This window comes from Scyliorhinus canicula, chromosome 17, assembly GCF_902713615.1.
Source record: "Scyliorhinus canicula chromosome 17, sScyCan1.1, whole genome shotgun sequence".
NCBI lineage: Eukaryota > Metazoa > Chordata > Chondrichthyes > Carcharhiniformes > Scyliorhinidae > Scyliorhinus > Scyliorhinus canicula.
The window spans coordinates 50857087-50883840 of record NC_052162.1 but is presented as its reverse complement, the minus strand read 5'-3'; the positions used below and the strand labels follow the sequence as shown (position 1 = coordinate 50883840).

Below are 26754 nucleotides of genomic sequence, written 5' to 3'. Positions count from 1 at the left end.
CAAATTCTTCACCCAAATCTGATTCAATAAAGGCTCTGAAGTAAAAGTGTGCAAACACATTCAGACAAATGTACAGTATATAAAATGCAACATCTTAAAACTAAACGTACGTATGGCAAGCTAATACTTAAATGAACGTGATCTCTCCATGTAAATTAAAAGTAACTTTCCTCGGTGGGCAATATTTATGCATGGATTGCTCTACCAATAAATTGCACCTAGGTAATTTTAAAAAATGTTTAGGAATGTTTTATATTCGAGACATACCTCGTGGCACTCACACCTTCCACTCCTTCAGGCAGGCCCACTATTTGCAGATTCTGCCTCCTCAAGGTATTGCCCTGCTGCTCCACCTTTGCCCTCAATGTTTTACAAAGATCTCCTGGGAGCCCCATCTCCGCCTCCAGAGCCACCACACGATCGCTGTGGTCAGAGATCACTCTTTCGATCTCCCGAATTTGCAACCCCTGCACCTCCAAACACTTCTCCACCCGGTCCATCAAACTCTTCAGGGGTGCCACAGCTCCTTCGAGCGATTCTCCAGCATTTCCTTCCCCTGTTGGTGGAAATCCTCCTTAATGAAAGCCATCAACTGCTCCATCTGGGGTTTTCCACCTTGCCCCAGCCTTTCCCTCTCCGCCATCCTTACACTGGTTGCTGTGCCATAGGTTTCCTCCAATTCTTTGACCAGGTCTCTCTCTGTCTTCTGCCGGGTTAGAATACCAGCAGACATGCCATTCCTTCAATCTTCAACTACCCCATTTCATCAAAATACCACCCAATATCGTGTAAAAAATGTCTTTCCTGTGCCTTCAAATAGGAGCTGCCCTGTGTGCGACCACTCACACCATGGCTCTCCTGGATGAAAACAAAAACCCAAGGGATGCCTGAACTGACCCAAAGACATCCACCACCATCCATACAATCCGCCATCACAGAAAGGATACAAAGAACAATCCCTCTCTTTAACAGATCAACTGCAGATTAACCAACCTCACCTCAACATTCGCTATGACTCATCCCCTCAGTCTAATAGCTCTAAAAAGACAAACAGAGACCCAAAGGCAAAACTAAACCTGAAGAGTCAGGAGGAACCCAACCATCTCCAGGATACATAACCTGCCTAGGCCATTGAAGGATAAAGGCATGGATTCTTAAATTTAAAATAACAATCCAAATAAAACTCAATACAGATTAGCTCTAACTGGGGGTGGGGGCGCTATCTTGAATCTCAATGGAGACTGAACTAACCCCACCATCCCCAATCATCCACCCTTCACCCCACCCTGGCTCCATTCACCTTCATTAAATGCGAGATAAGAGGTGACAACAAGCAGCTCCCCACTCCCATAACCGCAAGGATTGTAACACAATGACAAGGAGTAGTAGAACTTTGCACAGACCGCATTTCACATAACCGACTCAATACGATTGTTGCTAGAACAGGATAACAGATGACACACACCCTCATGCTCTCATCTTGCATATCCTTGCAAGAGAACACCAAATAACAACATAATCACACGGGATAGTGTCATGGATTACAGAAGAATTGCAGAACAATGACACCAGCTATGTTGCTTGATAAGGCATAGGCTAAGACAGGATCAGTGAACACTCCTCAAGATCTCTCAAGGATTCCAACGAACAAAGCACCATCCTTCACCGTGCTGTTGCTCCGACATTCAGGCGACCACAGCCTAGCCCCCAGACAGGGGAACAACTTGACTCACTCAGCCACCTCCAACTCCGCATGACAAACATTGAGGATAGGGTAATATAGGACCAGTGATCGGTAGCTCAACCAACCCCTGGCCTCGAAGGCCAGATACGTTGTGCTCCATCGAATCTGATGCAACCAGCCTCTAAATCAAGATTATTAAAACATAGCAGCCAATTTTCAAACTCAATCAGGAACTTACCTCCCCACCATGAATTAGGTTCACAGACACCCCTGCCTGGCCCCTACCTCCAGAACCCGTTAGGACAGACGACATACCATGCAGCAAGCAGGATCTCGACGACACAAAGGTGAGCCCTTACTTGAGAAAGTGCTCTTTCGAATGCAAGAACTCTCTCATTGCCCTCGACTTTGTCCACAGGACTAGACTAGACTAGAACAGTACAGCACAGAACAGGCCCTTCGGCCCTCGATGTTGTGCCGAGCAATGATCACCCTACTCAAACCCACGTATCCACCCTATACCCGTAACCCAACAACCCCCCCCTTAACCTTACTTTTTAGGACACTACGGGCAATTTAGCATGGCCAATCCACCTAACCCGCACATCTTTAGACTGTGGGAGGAAACCGGAGCACCCGGAGGAAACCCACGCACACACGGGGAGGACGTGCAGACTCCGCACAGACAGTGACCCAGCCGGGAATCGAACCTGGGACCCTGGAGCTGTGCAGCATTTATGCTAACCACCATGCTACCGTGCTGAGAGAGATCTTGAGGAATCCTCGTAAATTTTCAAAGTGAGCTATTATGACCTGCACCGCAGAGATCCTCATCCAGAATAACATTCTCAGTGGTGGCCATCATATGGATGCACATAGCAGCGCCGAAGCAAGAGCAACAACACCACTGCAAGCTGGGCCTCACCCCAGCCCACTCCAACCGCCACAATCAAACAAGGATTTGTACAGTTTATCTTGGTTCGTGTTCAAAAACCCCAATTAACGCCTGCCTCCAGGGACATAACGCAAACCATGTATCCCAAGAAAAAACATATGTGAAATGTGCACCAGGATAAAATAAATGATTACAAGATAAGCAGAGACAGAGCTCGCAAAAATGCAACCGCTCCCACACCTACATCACGTTACGAGGTAATTTCTCATTCACTAAATATGTCAAACAGCTGAATAATATAGTAAGGCTTTCCAGGCTTTACCTGGAAAATTACTACGGAACTGTTGATCCGAATAATGTATTGGCAAAGGATTAGTTAACGCATCTTTTATGGTACACTCAACAACAAGAAGAAAATACTAATACAAAGTATTATTTTCTTGCTGAAATTTGCAAAATAAACTGCCTATTTCCAGTATGTCATGAATACAAAGCTGAAAATACTCAAGTTTGAAGGACAACTTCCGAGTAACATTTAGCTCATGGAGTTTCTCAAGGTGAATCAGAATATTCTGTTCTATCCTTTCAACAGAACATACCATCAGCATCACTGATTTGTGACAGCATCAAATTCAAGGGCCCTGTCCATTCTTCCTGACAACATCTGTTATGGGCCAGTTTTTCCTGCAGGGACACAGAGGGCATCGGGGGATGGTAGGCAGCTGCTGGTGTCACTACTGTGCATGGGTGGTATGGGATACAACAACATAATAGTGGACAGGGGTGGTGCCATGTGCATGGTCGGTGGTGGGGTGGGGAAAGAGGCGTGGGTGACAGGCGGGACTGGTGCCAGGGACTGATGCAAACTCAGCTGGTGGCAGCAGTTCAACATTTTGCAGCACGGTGTGACAGTCCTCCTGGTCATGATCCCCGTGCTGACGGCCGCTGCCACTTCCTCCCGGACTGCCCTGTGGCTGACCCGCCAAGACCCTCGGGGGAACAGGGCATCCAGCCTCGACTCCACCGTATCTAACAATCTGGCCAAGACCACATCTCCAAATCTTGGAGCCGGTCTCCTTGGTGGTGTGGCAGCATGCTATGTGGAGTCTGCTCTGCAGGATCGGTTTAAGTGCTGCTCCCCCTCGTTAGCGGGGAGCTGGCGAGCATGGTCCTGGCGTATCAGCTGGCTTGACAGTCATTTGCTGCGTGAAGCCCATGGGGGCTTGTTAAGTGTTGGGTACTGGCAACGGCCACGCCGGGTTGGCTATCGGGAATCTCCCAGCGTTTCATGCTCGCTACCACACTTGGAGTGAATTTGGTTAGATCGCGACCCTAGCCTGAAAGGCAGGCAGGACAAAAATGGCTGAAGAACTGATATGTGCACTACAAGCAAAACTTTAAACAAGACACATGCAAGTTTATTCCTCATAATAAGGACGCATATTTAAAAACAAAGTGCATCCTTGATTGTACGACAAATAGTAAGTGTCACACTTACATAAACCAACTATATATTATCAATATCAGGCCAGTTGACAATGCAAATTAAACAAATCAACTGGGTAGGAAATTAGTTAATTAAATAGCAGATCTGAGGAATGAGTCAGCAACCACAAATTTAATAACAGTCCTCTAATAGCAACAGCAAAACTCACCAGTATAGGTTTCTCACAATAAATTAAATGATACAGGCTTCTCAGTATCCCCTGACTTATTCTCCATCCTACAGTATAGCTACTGTTAGGGAGCCTATAGACTACTCCAACGAGTGTCTTCTTTCCTTTGTTATTTCTTACCTCCACCCACATGGATTCTACATCTTCAGATCTAAGGTCATGTCTGCCTTACTTTTCCATCTCGTATCCCAACACCATTTCCTTCCTGCTTGCGCTTGCAAAAAGTCACATACCCATGAATATTTAGTTCCCAGCTTTGATCTCCTTGCAACCATGTCTCTGTAATGGCTAAAAGATCATGTCCAGTAACCTCAATTTGTACCGTCAGTTCATTTATTTTATGCTGAATACTGCCTGCATTTAAGAGCCATTAATTTTGCTTCCCCCCCGCCCCATCATTTTTGACCCCGTTGACCCTATTTGATGCTTTTGTTTCATTGTTTGCACAGCCTGACCCTTCTTGTCACACTCTGGGTCTCATTTAGCACACTGCGCTAAATCGCTGGCTTTGAAAGCAGACCAAGGCAGGCCAGCAGCACAGTTCGATTCCCGTAACAGCCTCACCGAACAGGCGCCGGAATGTGGCGACTCGGGGCTTTTCACAGTAACTTCATTGAAGCCTACTCGTGACAATAAGTGATTTTCATTTCATTTTCATTACCTAAACAGCTGTCTTGCAATGTTGCCATATCCTTTTGCATTGTAAACCTACGTATCCCCACTCCAGAACCATTCCACCGTCTATTTAGTTTAAGGAAAAAGTGGTGGTGAATCGCATCTTAAACCACGACAGTTCCCGTGGTGTTGGTACACCCATAGTAATGTTAGGGAGGGAGTTCCAGGATTTTGTCTCAGTGATAGTGAATGAACGGCAATATATTTACAAGTCAGGATGGTAAGTGGTTTGGAGGGAAACTTCCAAGTAGTGGTGGTTTGATGCAGTTGTGGGTTTGGTAGGTGCTGCCTAAGAAGTCTTGGTGTATTCCTGCAGTGCACCCTGTACTTGGTACACTGCTGCTACTGTTCATCGGTGGTGGAGATTTTGAATGTTTGTGGAAGAGGCGGTACCAAACAAGCAGGCTGCTTTGTCCTGGATGGTGTCGAACTTCTTGAGTGTTGTTGGAGCTGCACTCACCCAGGCAAGTAGAGAATATTCTGGCAACCTGACTTTGTGCCTTGTAGATGGTGGACAGACAGGCTCTGGGGAGTCAGGAGTTACTCGCTGCAAGGTTCCTAGCCTTTGACCTACTCTTGTAGCCACAATATTTATGTGGCTGCACAAATATCTCAGTTTAAGCTGAAGGCCATAGTCGATGGCAATGAAGTTGGGAATTAGGCTGCGAAAACAACAGGAGAGCTTTTCAGCAGTTTTCTTCATGACTGAGCAGCCCTCTTCAGGATGTCTCCATTCACCCCACTTAGGCAAAGGGCTAGAAAAGGTGTCCTAAAGGCCTGTTTCGTTCCCAACCTGCTGGAAAAATACATCCAGCAGAAAAAAATCAAAGTTAAACTGAATTATAAAACCTGGAATGTATGAACCCTCATGGATAAATTGAATTTTCGAACCTGGAATGTATGAGCCCTCATCGATAATGAGCAAAACAATCGTCCAGAATGGAGAACTGCCCACGTTGCCAGTGAACTCAGGCACTTCAATATTTCATCACTGCCCTGCAAGAGGCCTGGAGAACAGGCGAAGAGCAGCTGAAGGAAGACGGCGGTGGTTACACCTTCTTCTGGAGAGGAAAACCCAAGGATCAGGCCAGGGCACATGGAATTTGTTTCTCCATCAAGAACAAACTCGGCAGTGGGCAGCACAGTGCCGCAGTGGTTAGCACCGCTGCCTCATGATGGCGAGGTCCCAGGTTCGATCCCGGCTCTGAGTCACTATCCGTGTGGAGTTTGCACATTCTCCCGTGTTTGCTTAGGTTTCGCGCGCCCCCCCCCCCCCCCCCCCTCCCCCAACAACCCAAAGGTGTGCAGGGTAGGTGGATTGGCTACGCTAAAATTGCCCCTTTATATGAAAAAATGAATTGGGCACTCTAAATTTTTTTTAAAAGAACAAACTCAGCAACCAACTCTGAGCTCCCTGCCGGCATCAACGAACGCCTCATGATCCTCCGTCTACAACTTGCCAAGAACCAGCAGGCAACAGTTGAGTGTCCACACTTCAACCCTTGAAGCCAATGATGAATTCTAAAAAGGCTTCTATTCCGCACTGGACACTATACTCTCTAACATTCCAAAGGAAGATAAGAATATCTTCCTTGGTGATTATAATGCCAGGGTTTGAATGGCCTCCCAAAAATGGAAAGGAACCATTAGAAAGGAAGGAATTGGCAATTACAACTACAACGGAGTTCTCCTGCTCGCCAAATGTGTGCTGTCCTTCAAAAAGACATGTTCAAGACTTCCTGGAGGCATCCATGGTCAAAGCACTGGAACATGATTGATTTTGTCATTGTCCGATCCAGAGACCGAAAGGATGCCCTCATCACCAAAGCAATGACCAGTACAGATGACTGCTGAACAGACTAGAGGCTCTTCCCTCCTCTATGCCCAAACTCCACCAGAAGTGGGGGAAGATGAAGAAACAGCTCAGAAAAAAGATCAGTGTTGAGTCGCTTCAAGAGCTAGGCATGCGAGTGAACTTCCAACAAATTCTTCTCCAAAATCTCAAAAGAATCCATTCTAATGGAGTGGAAGAAAACTGGTAGCGCTGAAGACAGCCATGAAGAAACCATCGGCTACATGACCAGAAAGCACCAAGACTAGTTCAACGATAATGACCACACCATCCAAGACCTCATCGACAAGAAGAGGAAAGTTCTCCAGACATGGCAAAATGACACAACCAACAAGGAAAAGAGGAGAGCTTATCAATTAGCCACGGCGGAGGTACAAAGAAGAACTGGGGAAATCACAAATAGTGAACTGAGCAAGTTAAGGAGCTGACAAACATGACACCCGGGGCTTCTTCAGTGCCAAGGTAATACAAGGACCCAATACCCTAGGCCTCAAACCGGTGCAGAGTAAGAAAACATCAGCCTTCAATGGAGAGAATACTTCAAAGTACTCCTGAACCATGATACACTCACAGATGAGCATGTGTTTGAAGAAATTCCCCAACTCCCCAAAGATGATCTTAAACTCCTGCCAAGCATGGACAAAGTCAAAGCCGCCATTAAACACATGAGGAATGGAAAGGACATAGGAGTGGATAGGATCTCAGCGGAGACTTTCAAATTTGAAGAAGAAATCACCCGTCATCTCCATCAGCTGTTGCTGAAAATCTGGGACACAGAAGAAATTCCTGTCGACCACAGGTATGCTGTCATCACCACAATTTTCAAGAATGGAGACAAAGTGGATTGTGGGAGCTACTGAGGAATCTCCCTTCTCTTCATCGCCAGGAAGATCATCGTCCAAATCTCAGTGTCCGAAGAAATCCTTCCGGAAAGCCTGTGTGGCATTCGACCAAACTGTGGAACAGCAGACATAATTTTCATTGCTCAGGAACATCAAAAGAAACGGTAGGAATGACATCAACCACTCTACATGGCCTTCATCGCTTGACTCAGTCAATCAGGAAGTGCTATAGTAGACCCTGTCAAAGGCTGGCTGACCAGAGAAATTAATCAACATCCTCCAACTCATAAGAACAAGGAGCAGGAGTAGGCCATCTGGCCCCTCGAGCCTGCTCCGCCATTCAATTAGATCATGGCTGATCTTTTGTGGACTCAGCTCCACTTTCCGGCCCAAACACCATAACCCTTAATCCCTTTATTCTTCAAAAAACTATCTATCTTTACCTTAAAAACATGTAATGAAGGAGCCTCAACTGCTTCACTGGGCAAGGAATTCCATAGATTCACAACCCTTTGGGTGAAGAAGTTCCTCCTAAACTCAGTCCTAAATCTACTTCCCCTTATTTTGAGGCTATGTCCCCTAGTTCTGCTGTCACCCGCCAGTGGAAACAACCTGCCCGCATCTATCCTATCTATTCCCTTCATAATTTTAAATGTTTCTATAAGATCCCCCCATATCCTTCTAAATTTCAACGAGTACAGTCCCAGACTCCTCCAAGAGGGCCACAGTCCTCACCGACGGAAATAAGACAGAAAGCTTTGAGGTCAATCTACAGGATGGATGGAAAACTTTTCAATTTTGCTCAGATCTACTTGGGTGAACCTCCTGATTGAAGTAACAATTCTTTGAGGACACTAGGCGGCAAGGGGAGGCCCGGAAAAGGATCCCAAGAAAAGAATACCAGCGATCTAGAATTTAAGGACTGATTCCACCTCCCAGAAATACCTGCCAAGTGTGCGGTCAAAGTTGCGGCTCCAGGATGATGCTCATCAGCCGTGCAACAACACGACAGAATCCATGACCAGTAACAGAGTTTCTTTGGTGGACAATCATACTCGCTAGTGAGCGATTGCCCAAAGAAAAAGATCCTTGACCAATAACTGTAACCAGCAGTATAAAATTACAATTTGTTTCACTGACTTTAATCCCTTAAAAAACAGCTTTATTATGGTACCTATATGGCAAGTTAAGAAGTGAATTATATATTTCAAACAATGCTGTACTGCTTCTCCAGTTGTTGACCAAATGTAAATAATAACTCGCTCAGTTTATTTAAGACAATACCATGCCAAATTAAGTTAGCTAAACTTTATAAATCCGGATTCATTTTTACAGAAGGTTCAAACCGCAGACAAACTTGGGTGGCACGTAGCACAGTGGTTAGCACAGTTGCCTCACAGCTCCAGGGTCCCAGGTTTAATTCCCGGTTTGGGCGCCTGTCTGCAGGGTTTGCACATTCTCCCCGTGTCTGCATGAGTTTCCTCTGGGTGCTCCGGTTTCGTTCCGCAGTCCAAAGATGTGCACTGGCCATGCTAAATTGCCTTTAGTGTCCAAACAAAAGGTTAGGTGGGGTTACTGGGATAGGGTGGCGGTGTGGGCTTGGGTGGGGTGCTCTTTCCAAGGGCTGGTGCAGACTCGCTGGGCCAAATGGCCTCCTTCTGCATTTTAAATTCTTTGATTCAAACCACACATTTCAAGATAGCTGGAGTAATTTGTCTATTTCCTTGATGGTTTTTTGGCACCACGGAAATCCCAGATTCCACTTTTGGTTCACACCAAGTTAAAAGTCTCAGTTAAGGATCCTAGGATGGACCGGGTCGAGATCCTAAGATGGACCGGTCGAGTTCTAGGTCTGGGAAAGTATCAGCAATGGCGAAAGAGCTGCGGGTGTTCATGGAGCACATGGGGAGGTGTTGATCCGTGGAGATTTGAGAAGGAGCAAGGGATATTTATTCTACTCTCATGTGCACAAGGCATACTCCAGGATCGATTTTTTAATGTTGGACAAAACATTGTTAGCGGGGGTGGTGGACACAAAAGTTTTCAGCAATCGTAGTATCGGACCATGCGCCACATTGGCTAGACCTACAGGTGAACATGGGAATTCTCAGTGTCGATAGTGGAGGCTAGATGCAGGGCTGTTAGCAGACAAGATATGTGAGCGAGTGAGGGAGGCCATTCGGGGGGTATATAAAAACCAACAACACGGGAGAGACCACAGCTGGGGTGGCGTGGGAGGCATTGAAAGTGGTCATCAGAGGGAAATATATTTTGATTCAGGCCCATTGGGAAAGAGCTGAACGGGCGGAGCTGGCAGGCTAGTAGGAGAAATTTTACATGTGGATAGGAGATATGCGGAGTATCCGAATGAGGAGCTCCTGAAGGAGTGCCAGCGACTTCAAATGGATTTTGGGTTCCTTTCCACAGGCAAGGCGAGGAACAGCTGAGGAGGGTACATGGGGCAGTATATGAATATGGGGAGAAAGCTTGCAGGATGTTGGCACATCAGCTGAGGAAGCAGGAGGCGGCGAGAGATAGGTAAAATTAAGGATGAGGGGGAAAGTAGTGAGGGACCCGGGGGCAGTTAATGACGTGTTCTGTGAATTCTATAGTCGTTTATTTGAGTCGGAACCCCTGCGGGAGAGGAGGGAATGAGGCTAGAGTTCCTGAAGGTAGATGAGGAGCTGGTGGAAGTCTTGGGGGCCCAATTGGGCTCGGTGAAGTGATAGGCGGATTGGAGGCAATGCAATCGGGGAAGGCCCCAGGACCTGATGGATTTCCAGTGGAATTTTATAAAATGTTTTCAGGGCTAGTGCGATCACTGTTAGTCAAGGCTTTCAATGAATCCAAGGAGTTAGGAGTGCTTCCCCCAACACTATCACAGGCATCAATCTCTCTCATCCTGAAGCGAGACAAGGACCTGGAGAGCTGTGGATCGTACAGACCAATTTCCCTTTTAAATGTAGATGCAACGGTCTTGGCCGCCAGAATAGAGGACTGTGTCCCGGAGGTAATAGGTGAGGATCAGATGGGATTTGTGAAGGGGAGCCACCTAGAACATAGAACATAGAACGATACAGCGCAGTACAGGCCCTTCGGCCCTCGATGTTGCACCGACATGGAAAAAAAACTAAAGGCCATCTAACCTACACTATGCCCTTATCATCCATATGCTTATTAAATAAACTTTTAAATGCCCTCAATGTTGGCGAGTTCACTACTGTTGCAGGTAGGGCATTCCACGGCCTCACCACTCTTTGCGTAAAAAACCCACCTCTGACCTCTGTCCTATATCTATTACCCCTCAATTTAAGGCTATGTCCCCTCGTGCTAGCCACCTCCATCCGCGGGAGAAGGCTCTCGCTGTCCACCCTATCTAACCCTCTGATCATTTTGTATGCCTCTATTAAGTCACCTCTTAACCTTCTTCTCTCTAACGAAAACAACCTCAAGTCCATCAGCCTTTCCTCATAAGATTTTCCCTCCATACCAGGCAACATCCTGGTAAATCTCCTCTGCACCCGTTCCAAAGCTTCCACGTCCTTCCTGTAATGAGGCGACCAGAACTGTACGCAATACTCCAAATGCGGCCGTACTAGAGTTTTGTATAACTGCAACATGACCTCATGGCTCCGGAACTCAATCCCTCTACCAATAAAGGCCAACACCCCATAGGCCTTCTTCACAACCCTATCAACCTGGGTGGCAACTTTCAGGGATCTATGTACATGGACACCGAGATCCCTCTGCTCATTCACACTACCAAGAATTTTACCATTAGCCAAATATTCCGCATTCCTGTTATTCTTTCCAAAGTGAATCACCTCACACTTCTCCACATTAAACTCCATTTGCCACCTCTCAGCCCAGCTCTGCAGCTTATCTATGTCCCTCTGTAACCTGCAACATCCTTCCGCACTGTCTACAACTCCACCGACTTTAGTGTCGTCTGCAAATTTACTCACCCATCCTTCTGCGCCCTCCTCTAGGTCATTTATAAAAATGACAAACAGCAACGGCCCCAGAACAGATCCTTGTGGTACGCCACTCGTAACTGAACTCCATTCTGAACATTTCCCATCAACTACCACTCTCTGTCTTCTTTCAACTAGCCAATTTCTGATCCACACCTCTAAATCACCCTCAATCCCCAGCCTCCGTATTTTCTGCAATAGCCGACCGTGGGGAACCTTATCAAACGCTTTACTGAAATCCATATACACCACATCAACTGCTCTACCCTCGTCTACCTGTTCAGTCACCTTCTCAAAGAACTCGATAAGGTTTGTGAGGCATGACCTACCCTTCACAAAACCATGCTGACTATCCCTAATCATATTATTCCTATCTAGATGATTATAAATCGTATCTTTTATAATCCTCTCCAAGACTTTACCCACCACAGACGTTAGGCTCACCGGCCTATAGTTACCGGGGTTATCTCTACTCCCCTTCTTGAACAAAGGGACCACATTTGCTATCCTCCAGTCCTCTGGCACTATTCCTGTAGCCAATAATGACCTAAAAATCAAAGCCAAAGGCTCAGCAATCTCTTCCCTGGCTTCCCAGAGAATCCTAGGATAAATCCCATCAGGCCCCGGGGACTTATCTATTTTCACCTTGTCCAGAATTGCCAACACTTCTTCCCTACGCACCTCAATGCCATCTATTCTAATAGCCTGGGTCTCAGCATTCTCCTCCACAATATTATCTTTTTCTTGAGTGAATACTGACGAAAAGTATTCATTTAGTATCTCGCTTATCTCCTCAGCCTCCACACACAACTTCCCACCACTGTCCTTGACTGGCCCTACTCTTACCCTAGTCATTCTTTTATTCCTGACATACCTATAGAAAGCTTTTGAGTTTTCCTTGATCCTACCTGCCAAAGACTTCTCATGTCCCCTCCTTGCTCGTCTCAGCTCTCTCTTTAGATCCTTCCTCGCTTCCTTGTAACTATCAAGCACCCCAACTGAAACTTCACGCCTCATCTTCACATAGGCCTCCTTCTTCCTCTTAACAAGAGATTCCACTTCTTTGGTAAACCACGGTTCCCTCGCTCAACCCCTTCCTCCCTGCCTGACTGGTACGTACTTATCAAGAACATGCAATAGCTGTTCCTTGAACAAGCTCCACATATCCAGTGTGCCCAACCCTTGCAGCCTACTTCTCCAACCTACACATCCTAAGTCATGTCTAATGGCATCATAATTGCCCTTCCCCCAGCTATAACTCTTGCCCTGCGGGGTATACTTATCCCTTTCCATCACTAACGTAAAGGTCACCGAATTGTGGTCACTGTTTCCAAAGTGCTCACCTACCTCCAGATCTAATACCTGGCCTGGTTCATTACCCAAAACCAAATCCAATGTGGCCTCGCCTCTTGTTGGCCTGTCAACATATTGTGTCAGGAAACCCTCCTGCACACATTGTACAAAGAACGACCCATCTAATGTACTTGAACTATATCTTTTCCAGTCAATATTTGGAAAGTTAAAGTCTCCCATAACAACTACCCTGTTACTTTCGCTCTTTTCCAGAATCATCTTCGCCATCCTTTCCTCTACATCCCTAGAACTATTAGGTGGCCTATAGAAAACTCCCAACAGGGTGACCTCTCCTTTCCTGTTTCTAACCTCAGCCCATACTACCTCGGAAGAAGAGTCCCCATCTAGCATCCTTTCCGCCACCGTAATACTGTCCTTGACTAGCAGCGCCACACCTCCCCCGTCTTTTGCCCCTTCTCTGTTCTTACAGAAACATCTAAATCCTGGAACCTGCAACATCCATTCCTGTCCCTGCTCTACCCATGTCTCCGAAATCGCCACAACATCGAGATCCCAGGTACCAACCCATGCTGCAAGCTCACCCACCTTATTCCGGATGCTCCTGGCGTTGAAGTAGACACACTTCAAACCAGCGTCCTGCTTGCCGGTGCCCTCTTTCGAACTTTTAACCCTATCCCTGACCTCACTACTCTCAACATCCTGTACACTGGGACTACAATTTAGGTTCCCATCCCCCTGCTGAATTAGTTTAAACCCCCCCGAAGAGCACTAGCAAATCTCTCCCCCAGGATATTGGTACCCCTCTGGTTCAGGTGAAGTCCATCCTGTTTGTAGAGGTCCCACCTACCCCAGAATGAGCCCCAATTATCCAGGAAACCAAAACCCTCCCTCCTGCACCATTCCTGTAGCCACGTGTTCAACTCCTCTCTCTCCTTATTTCTCACTTCACTAGCACGTGGCACGGGTAACAACCCAGAGATAACAACTCTGTTTGTTCTAGCTCTCAGCTTCCACCCTAGCTCCCTGAATTTCTGTCTCAAATCCCCATCTCTCTTCCTACCTATGTCGTTGGTACCTATGTGGACCACGACTTGGGGCTGCTCCGCCTCCCCCTTAAGGATCCCAAAAACACGATCAGAGACATCACGAACCCTGGCACCTGGGAGGCAACACACCAACCGTGAGTCTCTTTCGTTCCCACAGAACCTCCTGTCTGTTCCTCTAACTATGGAGTCCCCAATGACAAGTGCTCTGTTCCTCTTCTCCCTTCCCTTCTGAGCAACAGGGACAGACTCTGTGCCAGAGACCTGTGCCCTATAGCTTACCCCTGGTAAGTCGTCCCCCGCAACAGTATCCAAAACGGTATACTTGTTATAGAGGGGAACGACCACAGGGGATCCCTGCACTGCCTGCCGGTTCCCTCTCCCTCCCCTGACGGTAACCCATCTACCTTCTTCTTTTACCTGAGGTGTGACTACCTCCCTATAACTCCTCTCAATAACCTCCTCCGCCTCCCGAATGATCCGAAGTTCATCCAGCTCCAGCTCCCTAACGCGGCTCTCGAGGAGCTGGAGTTGGGTGCACTTCCCGCAGATGTAGTCAGAAGGGACACTAGAGGTGACCCTTTCCTCCCACATTCTGCAGGAGGAACATTCAACTGCCCTAGCCTCCATTCCCACTGAACTAACTTCCCAACTACTGAAAAATAAAAATAAAAAACTTGTTAGTTTAGCAATCCAACAGACAGAACTTTTTTTTGGTTAGAGGAGGAGGATGGGTGGGAGACACTACGTGAGTAGTATTTCGGGTAAAGCTGTCACTCGAGAACAGCCCCTTCACAAACCACCTTCAACTTATGCTGACCGCACTGCACGTATGCAAATCTCCCCGGAACAGCCAATCAGAAGCTCTGCTCTGCTGCCCCTTGCTGGACCTGACGTCCAATATTAGACGGCTTCTTAATGTTACAATAATGCCACCTGAAGGGCGTGAGGCTGAGGTGGCAGTAACAATGGATATGGAGAAGGCTTTCGACCGGATGGAGTAGTCATACCTATGGGATACTTTCGGCATGTTTGGGTTTGGGCAGGGATTTGTGGACTGGGTCCAGCTGTTATATCAGGCCCCGGTGGCAAATGTGAGAACCAACTGAACCCGGTCAGAATATTTTAATCTCGGGAGAGGGACAAGGCAGGGATGCCCGCTCTCCCCATTACTGTTTGCCCTGGCCATAGAGCCTTTAGCAATGTCCCTTAGAACATAGAGTGCATGGCGGGGATTAGTGAGAGGAGTTGGAAGACAGGGTTTCTCTCTATATGGATGACTTGCTGCTCTATATGTTATGTTATAGACCCGGTTTTGGGAGGGGGGGGGGAATGACCAAATCATGGAGGCACTGGAAGAATTTGGGCAATTTTCAGGCTACAAGCTGAATATGGGAAGGAGTGAGATGTTTGTGATCCAGGCACGGGACAGGAAAGGAGTCTGAGGGAGTTACCTTTTAAAGTGGTGGCGGGGAGTTTTGGATATTTAGGGATTCAAGTGGCTAAAGAGCGGGGGCAGCTCCACAAGTAAAATCTGGGCAAAGCGGTCGACATAATGAAAAGGGACTTCCACAGATGGGACATTCTCCCGCTGAAGAGGGAAGGGTCCAGACGGTGAAGTCCTCCCAAGACTGCTTTTCTTTTTTCAATGCCGTCCAATTTTTGGCCCAAAGGCTTTTTTTAAGAAAATTAAATGTGGCGATTACAGGTTTTGTGTGGGTGGGGAAAGAGGGCACTCCTGGAGCGGGGTCACGGAGAGGGGGTCTGGCCTTCCTGAGCTTTATTAATTATTACTGGGTGGCCAACATATCGATGGTCAGGATGTGGATAGTGGGGGAGGGGTCGGCCTGGGAGCGAGTGGAAGCTGCATCCTGCGAGGGTACGAGTTTGGAGGCTTTACTAACGGCGCCCTTGCCGTTCTCGCCTGCTCAGTACTGTACAAGCCCTGTGGTGGCAGCTCTAAGGGTGTGGAGGCAATGGAGGCAGCTCATGGAATTGGAGGGGTTGTCGGTGTGGTCTCCGATTTGTAACAATCACCGGTTTGTCCCGGGGAGGCTGGATGGGGGCTTCAGGAGGTGGCAGCAGGCAGGGATCTAGAGATTTGGGGATCTATTTATCCAGGAGGGCTATCCGACCTTGAAGGCACTACAGGAGGTGATTGAGCTACCAGGCGGGAATGGGTTTCGATATCTTCAGGTCCGGGACTTTGTCCGGAGGCATGTTCCAAGCCTCCCCCTGAGGGGACTACAGGGTAAAGTGATGTCAGAAACTGGGTTGGAGGGGAAGATTTCGGAGATACACAAGGAGTTGATGGAATGGGAGGGGGCCCCGATCAGGGAGGTGAAGCTGAAGTGGGAAGAGGAGCTGGGAAGAGAGTTGGAAATGGAAAAGTGGGAAAAAGCCTTGAAGAGGGTCACTTCATCTTCGTCGAGTGCCAGACTTAGCCTGATCCAGTTTAAAGTGGTCCACAGGGCCCACATGACGGTAGCCCGGATGAGCAGGTTCATTGAGAAGGTGGAGGATAGATGTGGGCGGTGTGGGGGTAGCCCAGCTACCCATGTGCATATGTTCTGGGCATGTCCGAAGTTGAGGGGATTCTGGCAGGAATTTGCGTATATTATGTTAGAAGTCCTGGAAGGGAGGATAACCCCAAGTCCAGAACTGGTAATATTTGGGGTATCGGATGATCCGGGGGCCAATGGGGAGGGAGACCGATGTCCTGGCCTTCTTCTCCCTGGTGGCCCGGAGACAGAATTTACTGGGATGGAAGGACTCGGGGCTCCCGAAGTCAGGTGTGTGGGTCAGCAACATGGCAGGGTTTCTCAGCCTGGAAAAAATCAAGTTCACCTTGAGAGGATCAACTCAGGGATTCGCCCAGAGATGGCAGCCGTTCATCGACTTCTTCAAAGAAAATTGAACGTCAGGAGTAAGGATGGGGAGGGGGAGAAACGAAAATAGGAGGCATGGCAGTGTTAGGTAAGGACAGGGAACTCAGTATACAGGTAATTAGGGAATAGGGCATGCGCAGTAGGGGACATTGTTTTTTAGGTTTTTTGCGTGCGTCGGCCCACGCGGGTTTTTCTTTTAAGAAATGTTAATGTTTTAAACTGAAAATTACAAATGCTTCAATAAAATATTTTTGAAAAAAAAAGTCTCAGTTACATGGGAGTAGAAGCATTATAATTTGAGATTTGAAGAAAGAAGTAACTCAGCCAAAGATTTTTCTTCAGACTGCTAAGCAGAAATTCTGTTTGGAAATGTGCGTCATTAAGGAAAGATAAGATTAGGTATAACTGAAATGTTCTCTCAAGTAGTCTTTCAACTCATCTTTTACACAAAAATTACCATACACTATTCCAGGATCATCCTGGAATACAGATAAAACATAACTTCTCCACTGCAAACTATATTTTAAAAACTCTCTTCACTGTCCTTCTACCCTCACTTCCAAAAAGAAGCGTTAGGAGCTGATGGACTTCTTTGTCTCTAAAGTGGAGACCATCGATTCATCAGCCTCTGCCACTTCTTTCCATTGGTCTACCAAACCCAAATTCTCCTAAAGGTTCTGGAAAAACTCAGCAGGTCTGGAAGCATTTGTGGAGAGGAACAGAGTTAACGTTTCAAGTCCAATGTGACTTCTTCAGAACGGTTTTAAAGAGTCATATAGGACTCAAAACTGTCAGCTTCTCTCTGCACAGATGCTACTAGATCTAGTTTTTCCAGCACTTCTTAAAATTTCAGATCTCCAGCATCCACAATATTTTTCTTTTGTTCTCCTAAAGGTGTCCCCTGGCCCTAGCCTCACATATCTGTAGTTTCTTTCCCATCATCTCACTCATTTTGCCTTCAAGACAACTCTGCTCCCGTAACCTTTTTTTCCCCCACCAAGCTGCTGGATTCACCCAACTTCCCTTCTTGGCTCCCATTTTAGCTAAAAGTGTCAACAGTTTAAGTACTTAAAATCTGCCATCAACTAAATCTAAATAAAAATCCTCTGATCTGTCTGCAAACTACTGCCCATTTCACCTTCCCTTTCTTCTCCAAAAATCTTGAACATCTAAGCCCCAGTCAGGTTGCACTCCCTGCCATAGCACTGAAATGGCCCCAATTGAAGTCCTAAATTACTATGTGACTGTGAACTATCCTTCCTCAGCCTGACATGGTTGATCACATCATCCTCCTCCAATTCCCCTCCTCCATCTTGGTAGGACTGCGATTACGAAAATAAGATTTTTCAGCTTTCAACTGACTGGACCTTTTGCACAAACTACTTAAAAATGTACGGCCACATTCCAAGGTAGAGGTTAGAAACCAACAAATCACCCTCAAGAGAGACATTTCGTATAATTCAGAGACATATCAAAATATTTAACTGAGGAAAAATTAAATCTGCAAACTACTGGATATTGAAATAATGGCTGCCAGAAACAAACATGCTGAAAACCTCTTGGAAATACACAATGGGTGAAGTATTTCAAGGCAAGGCTGCCAGTCACAAAAGAGATTGCAAATGACACAGGTGGTGTTAAGAAAGTCTTCAAAAAAAGGAAGCAAGCTGAGGGGTTTCTTTCCTTCTCTTTCTTTTGGAATAAACACGTCGCCCAATTTGAGAAACCAACTTTACCAGAAACCTACCAGTGAACAGAGATTTCATAATAATTGCAACATTTTCTACATTTGACCGCATCCAAGAAACCTGGTAACCTAAATTGGTCGCAACATTTAAAATTTATGCCTCAATGACAATTGGACAATCAAAAGAAGAAAAAAACTTACATTTAAAAATTAAATTAAATGAACCACATTGTTAGATTACAAGTCCAATACTCCAACATTCAATGTTGCAGCTCAAAATGGCATTTCCGTTAGTGCAATCTTACATTTTTACTTGAATCCAAAGACTTCAAAGCGGTTAGATTTGTACGGTACCTGAAAAAAAGTAAAAGCGAGTTGTTGTTTTTCACATATTGTATTTTTGCCTATCAAAACTATAATGTACTATAAATTCTAAAAATTATACAACTAATTCTTGCTTAACCAAATTCAAATTTGCATCTTACATAGGGCCTTCATCATAGAAAAACATTTCAATCTTCACACAGCCATATACGGTCTGGCTGCATCTGTGGAACGAGAAACAGAGTTAATGTTTTGAGTCCGTATGGCTTAAAAGGAAAGTAATATGGACTGAAAGTCTTAACTCAGTTTCTCTCTGCCTGAATCTTTCAAACATTTTCAGTTTTTATTTCAGATTTCAACCATCCATAATATTTTGCTTTATATTCATAGAGCCAAATTTAGATTGTAAAGAATCAACCCAAACCAAAGATCTCAAGGAAGGGGATGATTGATCCAAAATGTGGATTTTACGAAGAGGCATGGTTCTGAGATGGAATTTTACTTCACAGAACTTAAGGCAACTGAAAGCATGTCCAATGACAGTCAAAGAGAAGGGTGTATAAGGCCTGAGCCATAGGTACACAGAATTCCAGAGTGGAGTGGGAGGAAAGGAGGTGTAGGGTTAGAAACGGTTACAGAGATAGAGGCTAAACTATGTCACGAATCAGTTTTAAATTTTAAATTTGAATTACGGGGGAAATCAGGAGCACAGTGAAAATAGATGAGCAGAACTTTCAGTAGGATGGGTTGGGACAGAGGCAGCAGGGCTGATCAAGGCATAGTCTTCATCCACATTCACGGTTACCTAATCAAAAGCTCAAATCAAACACAATTTGCCATGACAAATTTCTTATTTGTCCAGTCTTGTTTATGTGGAGGGTTAATATTTTCTCAGAGTACAGTTTCAAAAAACGTCTCCACCATAGGTATTCAACATACAGGCCTTAAATTGCCAGGTTTATCCTCCTCCCCTTTGTTGAATAGGGGTGCAATATTTGAAGTTCCCTAGTCAGCTGGCATCATTCGTCTATCCAAAAGGAATTCGGAAGGTTGTAGCCAGAACCATTATAATTTCTGTCTGAACTTTTTTCAGCAATTAACAGGGTACCACATTCTGATTGGGTACCCCCAGCCATTCTAGTACCTACTCTATCTGCTTTTATCTTATCCAGTATTTTACAACCTCTTGAATACAGTAACTTTGGCACTGTCCTCTTCCTTAGTACACATTAATGCAAGTATGGGGCGGCGGTGGGGTAGTGGTAATCCAGAGGCCCAGGCTTATATCTGGAGACAGCAGCTGGTGGAGCTTAAATTCAGTTAAATAATCTAGATTTTAAAATAGTGACCGTGAAACCATTGACGATTGTTGCAAACACCCATCTAGCTCACGAATGTCCGTGAGGGAAGGAAATCTGCTACCCTACCTAATCTGGCCTACATGTGACTCCAGACCCACAGCCATGTGGTTGACTCCAAAATGCCCTCTGTAATGGCAACCTAGGCACCAAAACAAAATTGGAAAACCCATCCCTATCAACCCTTCAGAATCCTCCTTGCAAACATCTAGGGGCTTGTGCCAAAAATAGGACTGTTCCACAGACTACAGTCCCAGAGGCCACCATCGCCACCCATCTTGTCCAATCAACAAGACAGACTCACCAGAGGTGGCAGGTAGAAAACTGGGATGGAGTTATCGACATTGACTCAGGACCCATGAACTCCCACGGCATCAGGTCAAACATGGCCACGGAAACCTCCTGCTGGTTATCAACTACCTTCCCTCTCTGTGTTGAACACCACTTGGAGTAAACACCAAGAGTGGTTAGTGCACAGTATGTAGGTGGGGACTTTAATTTCCATCACCAAGAATGACTCAGCAGTTAATGTCCATCAGCAAGAATGACTCAGTAGCATCACTACTTAGTGAGCTGGCTAAGTTGTAAATGAAATAGCTGCTAGACTGGATCTACAGACGGTGATGAGAAAACCAACAAGAGGAAAACCCCTACTTTACCTCAACCTCACTAATCTACCTGCTGCAGTTGCATCTGTTCACAACAGTATTGGTAGGAGTGACCACTGCAAAGTCCTTATGGAGATGGTATGCCAACTCCACATTGAGGATACCCTCCATTGCATTGTATTGTAAATGGGATCGATTCGAAACAGATCTGGCAACTTAAAATTAGGCATCAATGAGGCATTGAGGCTATCAGCACCAGGAGATTATATGCAGCCACAATCTGTAATCTCATGGCTCAGCATATCCCCCATTCTACCAGTACAATCAAGCTTGGGGATCAATCTTGGCTCAACGATCAATGCAGGAGGACAGGCCAGGAGCAGCACCAGGCATACCGAAAAATGAGGTCTCAATCTATTGAAGCTACAACCACAGGACAAATTGCATGCCAAACAATGAAAGCAGCATGCAACTGACGGGGCTAAAGATCTCACATCAAACTCCGTGATCCTGTCAGATCAAGTCTTGAATGGACAATTAAAGAACAGGAAGAGGAGACAAGGTAAATATTTCCATCCTCCATGAGGGGAGAGCCCAGCACATTAGTGCAAAAAATAAGGCATTTGCATCAATCTTCAACTAGAAGTGCTCAGTGGGAGATCCATCACAGCCTCCTCCCAAGGTCCGCAGCATTACAGGTGCCAGTCTTCAGCCACTTTGATTCACTCACGTGAATTGCAAAGGCTGTAGGGCCTGACAACATTGCAGCATTCGCACTGAAGATTTGTACTCCAGAGCTAGTCCTGTCCCAGTATAGCTCCAGCACTGGCACTTACCTGTCAATGTATAAAATTGCCCAGGTATGTCCTATCCACATAATGCAGGACAAATCCAACCCTCCCCATACTACTCTTCGGATCATCACCAAACTGATGGAAGGGGTCGACGACAGTGCTATCAGGCAGCACTTATTCAGCAATAATATGCTTGCTGACACTCAAGTTTGGGTTTTGCCAGGGCCACTCAAAGAACAAAGAATAATACAGCACAGGAACAGGCTCTTCGGCCCTCCAAGCCTGTGCCGATCACTTGCCTGTATCCTTTCATACCCAGTCTGTTTATTTGTCTATCCAGATAAGTCGTAAAGGTCGCTAACGTATCTGCCCCAACCACCTCACTTGGCTTTGCATTCCAGGCCACCACCACCCTGTGTAAAAACAAAACTTCCCCCGCACATCTCCACTGAACCTATCCTCCCTCACCTTGAACCTGTGCCCCCTTGTAATTGTCATTTCCGCCCTGTTCACCCTATCTGTACCCCTAATAATTTTATAAACTTCAATTAGATCGCCCCTCAGCCTCAGAATCTTTCGGGAGAATAATCCCAGTTTATTCAATTTCTCCTCTTAGCCTATACCCTCCATACCAGGCAACACCTGGTAATCCTTTTCTGTGCTCTTTCCAAAGCCTCCACACCCTTCTGGTAGTGCGGTGACCAGAATTGGACAAACTATTCCAAATGTGGTCTAACCAATGTTCTACATATATGTATGTAGCATAATGTGCAAACTTTTATACTCGATATCCCATCCGACGAAGACAAGCATGCCTATGCTTTCTTTACCACCATTTCCACCTGTCCTGCCACTGTTAAGGATCTGTTGACTTGCGTGTCCAGATCTCACTATGTCTCAATGCTCCTGATGTTTCTGCCATTTATTTTACAACTCCAACCTAAATTCAATCAATAAAATGAAGCACCTCAGATTTGTCCAGGTTCAATTCCATCTGCCATTTCTCCGCCCAATTTTGCAGCCCATCTGGATCCTGCTGTATTCTCTGACAATCTTCATCAATATTCGCAACTCCTGTAATCTTAGTATCATCCGCTAACTTGCTAATCAGACCAGCTACATATTCTTCCAAGTCATTCATATATATTACAAAGAGCAGAGGTTCCAGAGCAGATCCCTGCGGAACACCAATATCCATTCAGAAAAATACCCTTCAACTGCTACCCTCTTCAATCGTCAAGCCAGTTCTGAATCCATCCAGGTAGTTCATCCCTGACCCCATATGATTTAATCTTTTGCACCAACATGCCATGAGGGACCTTGTCAATGCTTTACTAAAGTCCATGTGGACAACATCCACAGCCATTCCCTCATCAATCATTTTTGTCACATCCTCGAAAAACTCAATTAAATTAGTGAGGCATGACCTCCCCTGTACAAAACCACGCTGTCTGTCACAAATAAGACCATTCACTTCCAAATATGCATAGATCCTATCTCTGAGAATCTTTTCCAACAATTTCACTATCACTGACATCAAGCTCAATGTCTTACAATTACACGGATTATCCTTGCTACCCTTCTTAGGGCAGTACGGTGGCACAGTGGTTATCACTGTTGCCTCACAATGCCAAGGGTCCCAGGTACGATCCCGGCTCTGGGTCACTGTCCATGTGGAGTTTGCACATCCTCCTCATGTTTGCCTGGGTTTTGCCCCCACAACACAAAAAAAAATGCGCGGGTAGCTGGATTGGCCACAATAAATTGCCCCTTAATTGGAAAAAATGAATTGGATATTCTAAATTTTTTAAAAAAGGATGTCACCTACTTCGTTTGGTTCGACACAAAATTTCCCTCCTTTGTCAGCGAGTGGACCAACTCTTTTCTCTAGCTACCGTCTTGTTCCTAACCCTCTTGTTCCTAATACTAGTATAAATTGCCTTGGGACTCTCCTTAATCCTGTCTGCCAAGGACATTTCATGATCCCTTTTTGCTCTCCAACTCCCTGCTCGAGCTCTTTTCTACTTTCCTTGTATTCTTCAAGTGTTTCATCTGTTTTTAGTTGCCTAGACCTCACATATGCATCCTTTCTCCCTTTGACTACTCACAATTTCCCATGTCATCCATGATTCTCGAATCCTGCCTTTCCTTTTCTCGGCACATGCCTGTCCTACACGCCCATCAACTGCTCCTTAAAAGATTCTCACATGCCAAATGTGGATTTACCCTCAAACAGCCTCTCCCAAACAACAGCCTCCAAATCCTGCCGAATCTGGTTGCAGATTAGGTCTTCCCCCATTTTAGCACCTTAACCGTAGGACAACACTCATCCTTTCCATGAGTATCCAAAAGCGTATGGAATTGTGGTCACTGTTCGCCACATGTTCCCGCACTGCAACTTTTATGACCTGGCCGGGCTCGTTCTCTAGTACTAGTTCCAGTATAGCCCCCTCTCTAGTCGGACTATTCACATATTATTCCAAAACACCTTCCTGGACACATTTAACAAACTGCTCACCATCCAGACCCCTCGCCCTAAGGGATTTTAGAGCTGGCTTAGCTCAGTGGATGAGACAGCAAATTTGTAATGCAGAACAAAGCCAGCAGCGCGGGTTCAACTCCCATACCAGCTTCCCCGAAGAGGCGCCGGAATGTGGAGACTACGGGCTTTTCACAGTAACTTCATACTTGTGACAATAAATTATTATTCTTATTTTCCAGTCAATATGAGGAAAATTAGTCTCCCACTCCAACAACCCTATTATTTCTACATCTATCCAGAATCTGCTTACAAAGCTGTTCTTCAGCTTCCTATGGGCTGTTGGGAGGCTGTAGTGCACCACCGTCATGGGGACTGACATCTTCTTGTTTCTGAATTCTACCCATAGTGCCCCGTTACTTGATTCCTCCAAGGTGTCCTCCCTCTGTACCGCTCTAATATGTTCTCTAACCAGTATTGCAACTCCCCCAACCTCTCTTACCTTCCTCCGTCTCACCTAAAACAACTATATCCTGGAATATTTAGCTGTCCCTTTTTCAACCAAGTCTCCATTATCATCGACCACATCCAAGTTCCACTCATGAATCAAGGCTCTAAGTTCATCTGCCTTACCTGTTATACTCCGTGCACTGAAGCAGATACACTCCAGACCTCCAGGCCCACTGAGTTCGACCTCCCCCAGCCTGCCCTTCCTCTTAGCCTGCCTGGCCCTGGTACCATGCTCATTCCCAGTCTCTACACCTGCTGCCTTACTGTTCTGATTTCCACCCCCCTACCACATTAGTTTAAACCCACCTGAACCATACTCGCAAACCAGGATATTGGTGCCCCTCAGTTCAGGTGTAACCCGTCCTTCTTGTAGAGGCTCCACTTTCCCTGGAAGACCTCCTAATGATCAAAAACACTGAAGCCCTTCCTCCTGCACTAGTTCTTTAGCCACGTGTTCAGCTGCACAAAATACATTTGCTAGCTTTGCTAGCACGTTGCATGGGGAGTAATCATGAGATTACTACCCTAGAGGTCCTGCTTTATAATCTTCTACCTAACTCGCGAAATTGCCAGTGCAGGACCTCGCTACTCTTTCGACCTATGTCATTTGTGCAAATGTGGACAAGTAACTCTGATTTCCCTCCCATTTTGGGTTGCTTTGTACCCACTCAGACATCCAGACCCTGGCACCAGGGAGGCAAACTAGCATCCTAGAGTCCCTTTCGTGGCCACAGAAGTGCCTATCTGTGCCCCTGACTTGAATCCGCTACCACTATTAATTGGCTACGCTTTGTAGCCTGTGCAGCAGGATTAAGGTGGCACCTTCACTCTGACCTCTGCTGTCCCCTGATGGGCCTTCCCCCACATCAGTATCCAAAATGCATACTTGTAGATAAGGAGACAGCCATGGAACATAGAACAGCACAGCACAGAACAGGCCCTTCGGCCCTCGATGTTGTGCCGAGCAATGATCACCCTACTCAAGTCAATGTATCCACCCTATACCAGTAACCGAACAACCCCCCACCCCCCCATTAACCTTATTTTTTAGGACACTAAGGGCAATTTAGCATAGCCAATCCACCTAACCCGCACATCTTTGGACTGTGGGAGGAAACCGGAGCACCCAGAGGAAACCCACGCACACACGGGGAGGACGTGCAGACTCCGCACAGACAGTGACCCAGCCGGGAATCGAACCTGGGACCCTGGAGCTGTGAAGCATTTATGCTAACCACCATGCTACCGTGCTGCCCTCAAAGCCATAGAGGACCTGTGAACTGTCCGCCTACCCCGCCTGGCGGTCACCCATCTATCTTCCTGTACCTTGGGTGTAACCACGTCCCTGTAGCAATTATCTATAACAATTTAAGCTAACTGTATGCTCTCAGCTGTTAACTTCATTAAAGCCTTAGTCCAAACATAGGCAAAGGAGATGAAATCAAGATGAAATCAAGAGGTGAGGTGAGAGTGACTGCCCTTGACATCAAGGCCACATGGAGTCAACGAGAATCAGGGGAAACTCGTCATAGGTTGGAGTTATATCTAGTACAAAGGAGGATGACTGTGGTTGTTGGAGGTGAGTCATCTCAGTCCCAGGGTATCACTGTAGGAGTTCCTCAGGGTAATGTTGTTGACCAAACCATCTGCAGCTGCTGTATCAATGGCATTCCCTCTATCATAGCTCAGAAGTGGGGATGTTCATTGATGATTGCACATTCAATGTCATACACAGCTCCTCACATACTAAAACAATCCATGTTCATATTCAGCAAGACCTGGGGAATAGTCAGGTTTGGGCTGATAACTGGCAAGTAACAATTACGCAACACAATGACCATCCGAACAAAAGAGAATCTAACCATCTCCCCATCGCTGAATCCCCCACTATAAACATCCTAGGGATTACCACTGACCAGAAACTTAACTGGACCAGCCATCCAGTCATGTAAATACTGGACGACAAGAGCAGGTTAAGGGCTAGGAATTCTGAGAATAAATCACCTGACTTCCCAAAGCCTGTCCACCATCTACGAGGTACAAGTCGGAAATATTTGGATTTGTTTATTTTCACGTGTGCCGAGGTACAGTGAAAAATATTTTCTGCAAGCAGCTCAAACAAATCATTTAGTACACAAAAAGAAAATAAAA

At 46.1% G+C, this 26754-nt stretch overlaps 1 protein-coding gene across 4 annotated transcripts in view; it reads right to left on the bottom strand.

Moving 5' to 3' along the window:
- LOC119951755 (ADP-ribosylation factor-like protein 6) overlaps window positions 1-26754 on the bottom strand; it is a 204383-nt gene that overhangs the window by 9490 nt on the left and 168139 nt on the right. For all 4 annotated transcript variants that reach the window (XM_038775083.1, XM_038775080.1, XM_038775082.1 and 1 more), the window contains one exon: window positions 18836-18884. In XM_038775083.1, coding sequence (XP_038631011.1) covers window positions 18836-18884 — 49 coding nt within the window. The remainder of the gene's footprint in view (window positions 1-18835; window positions 18885-26754) is intronic.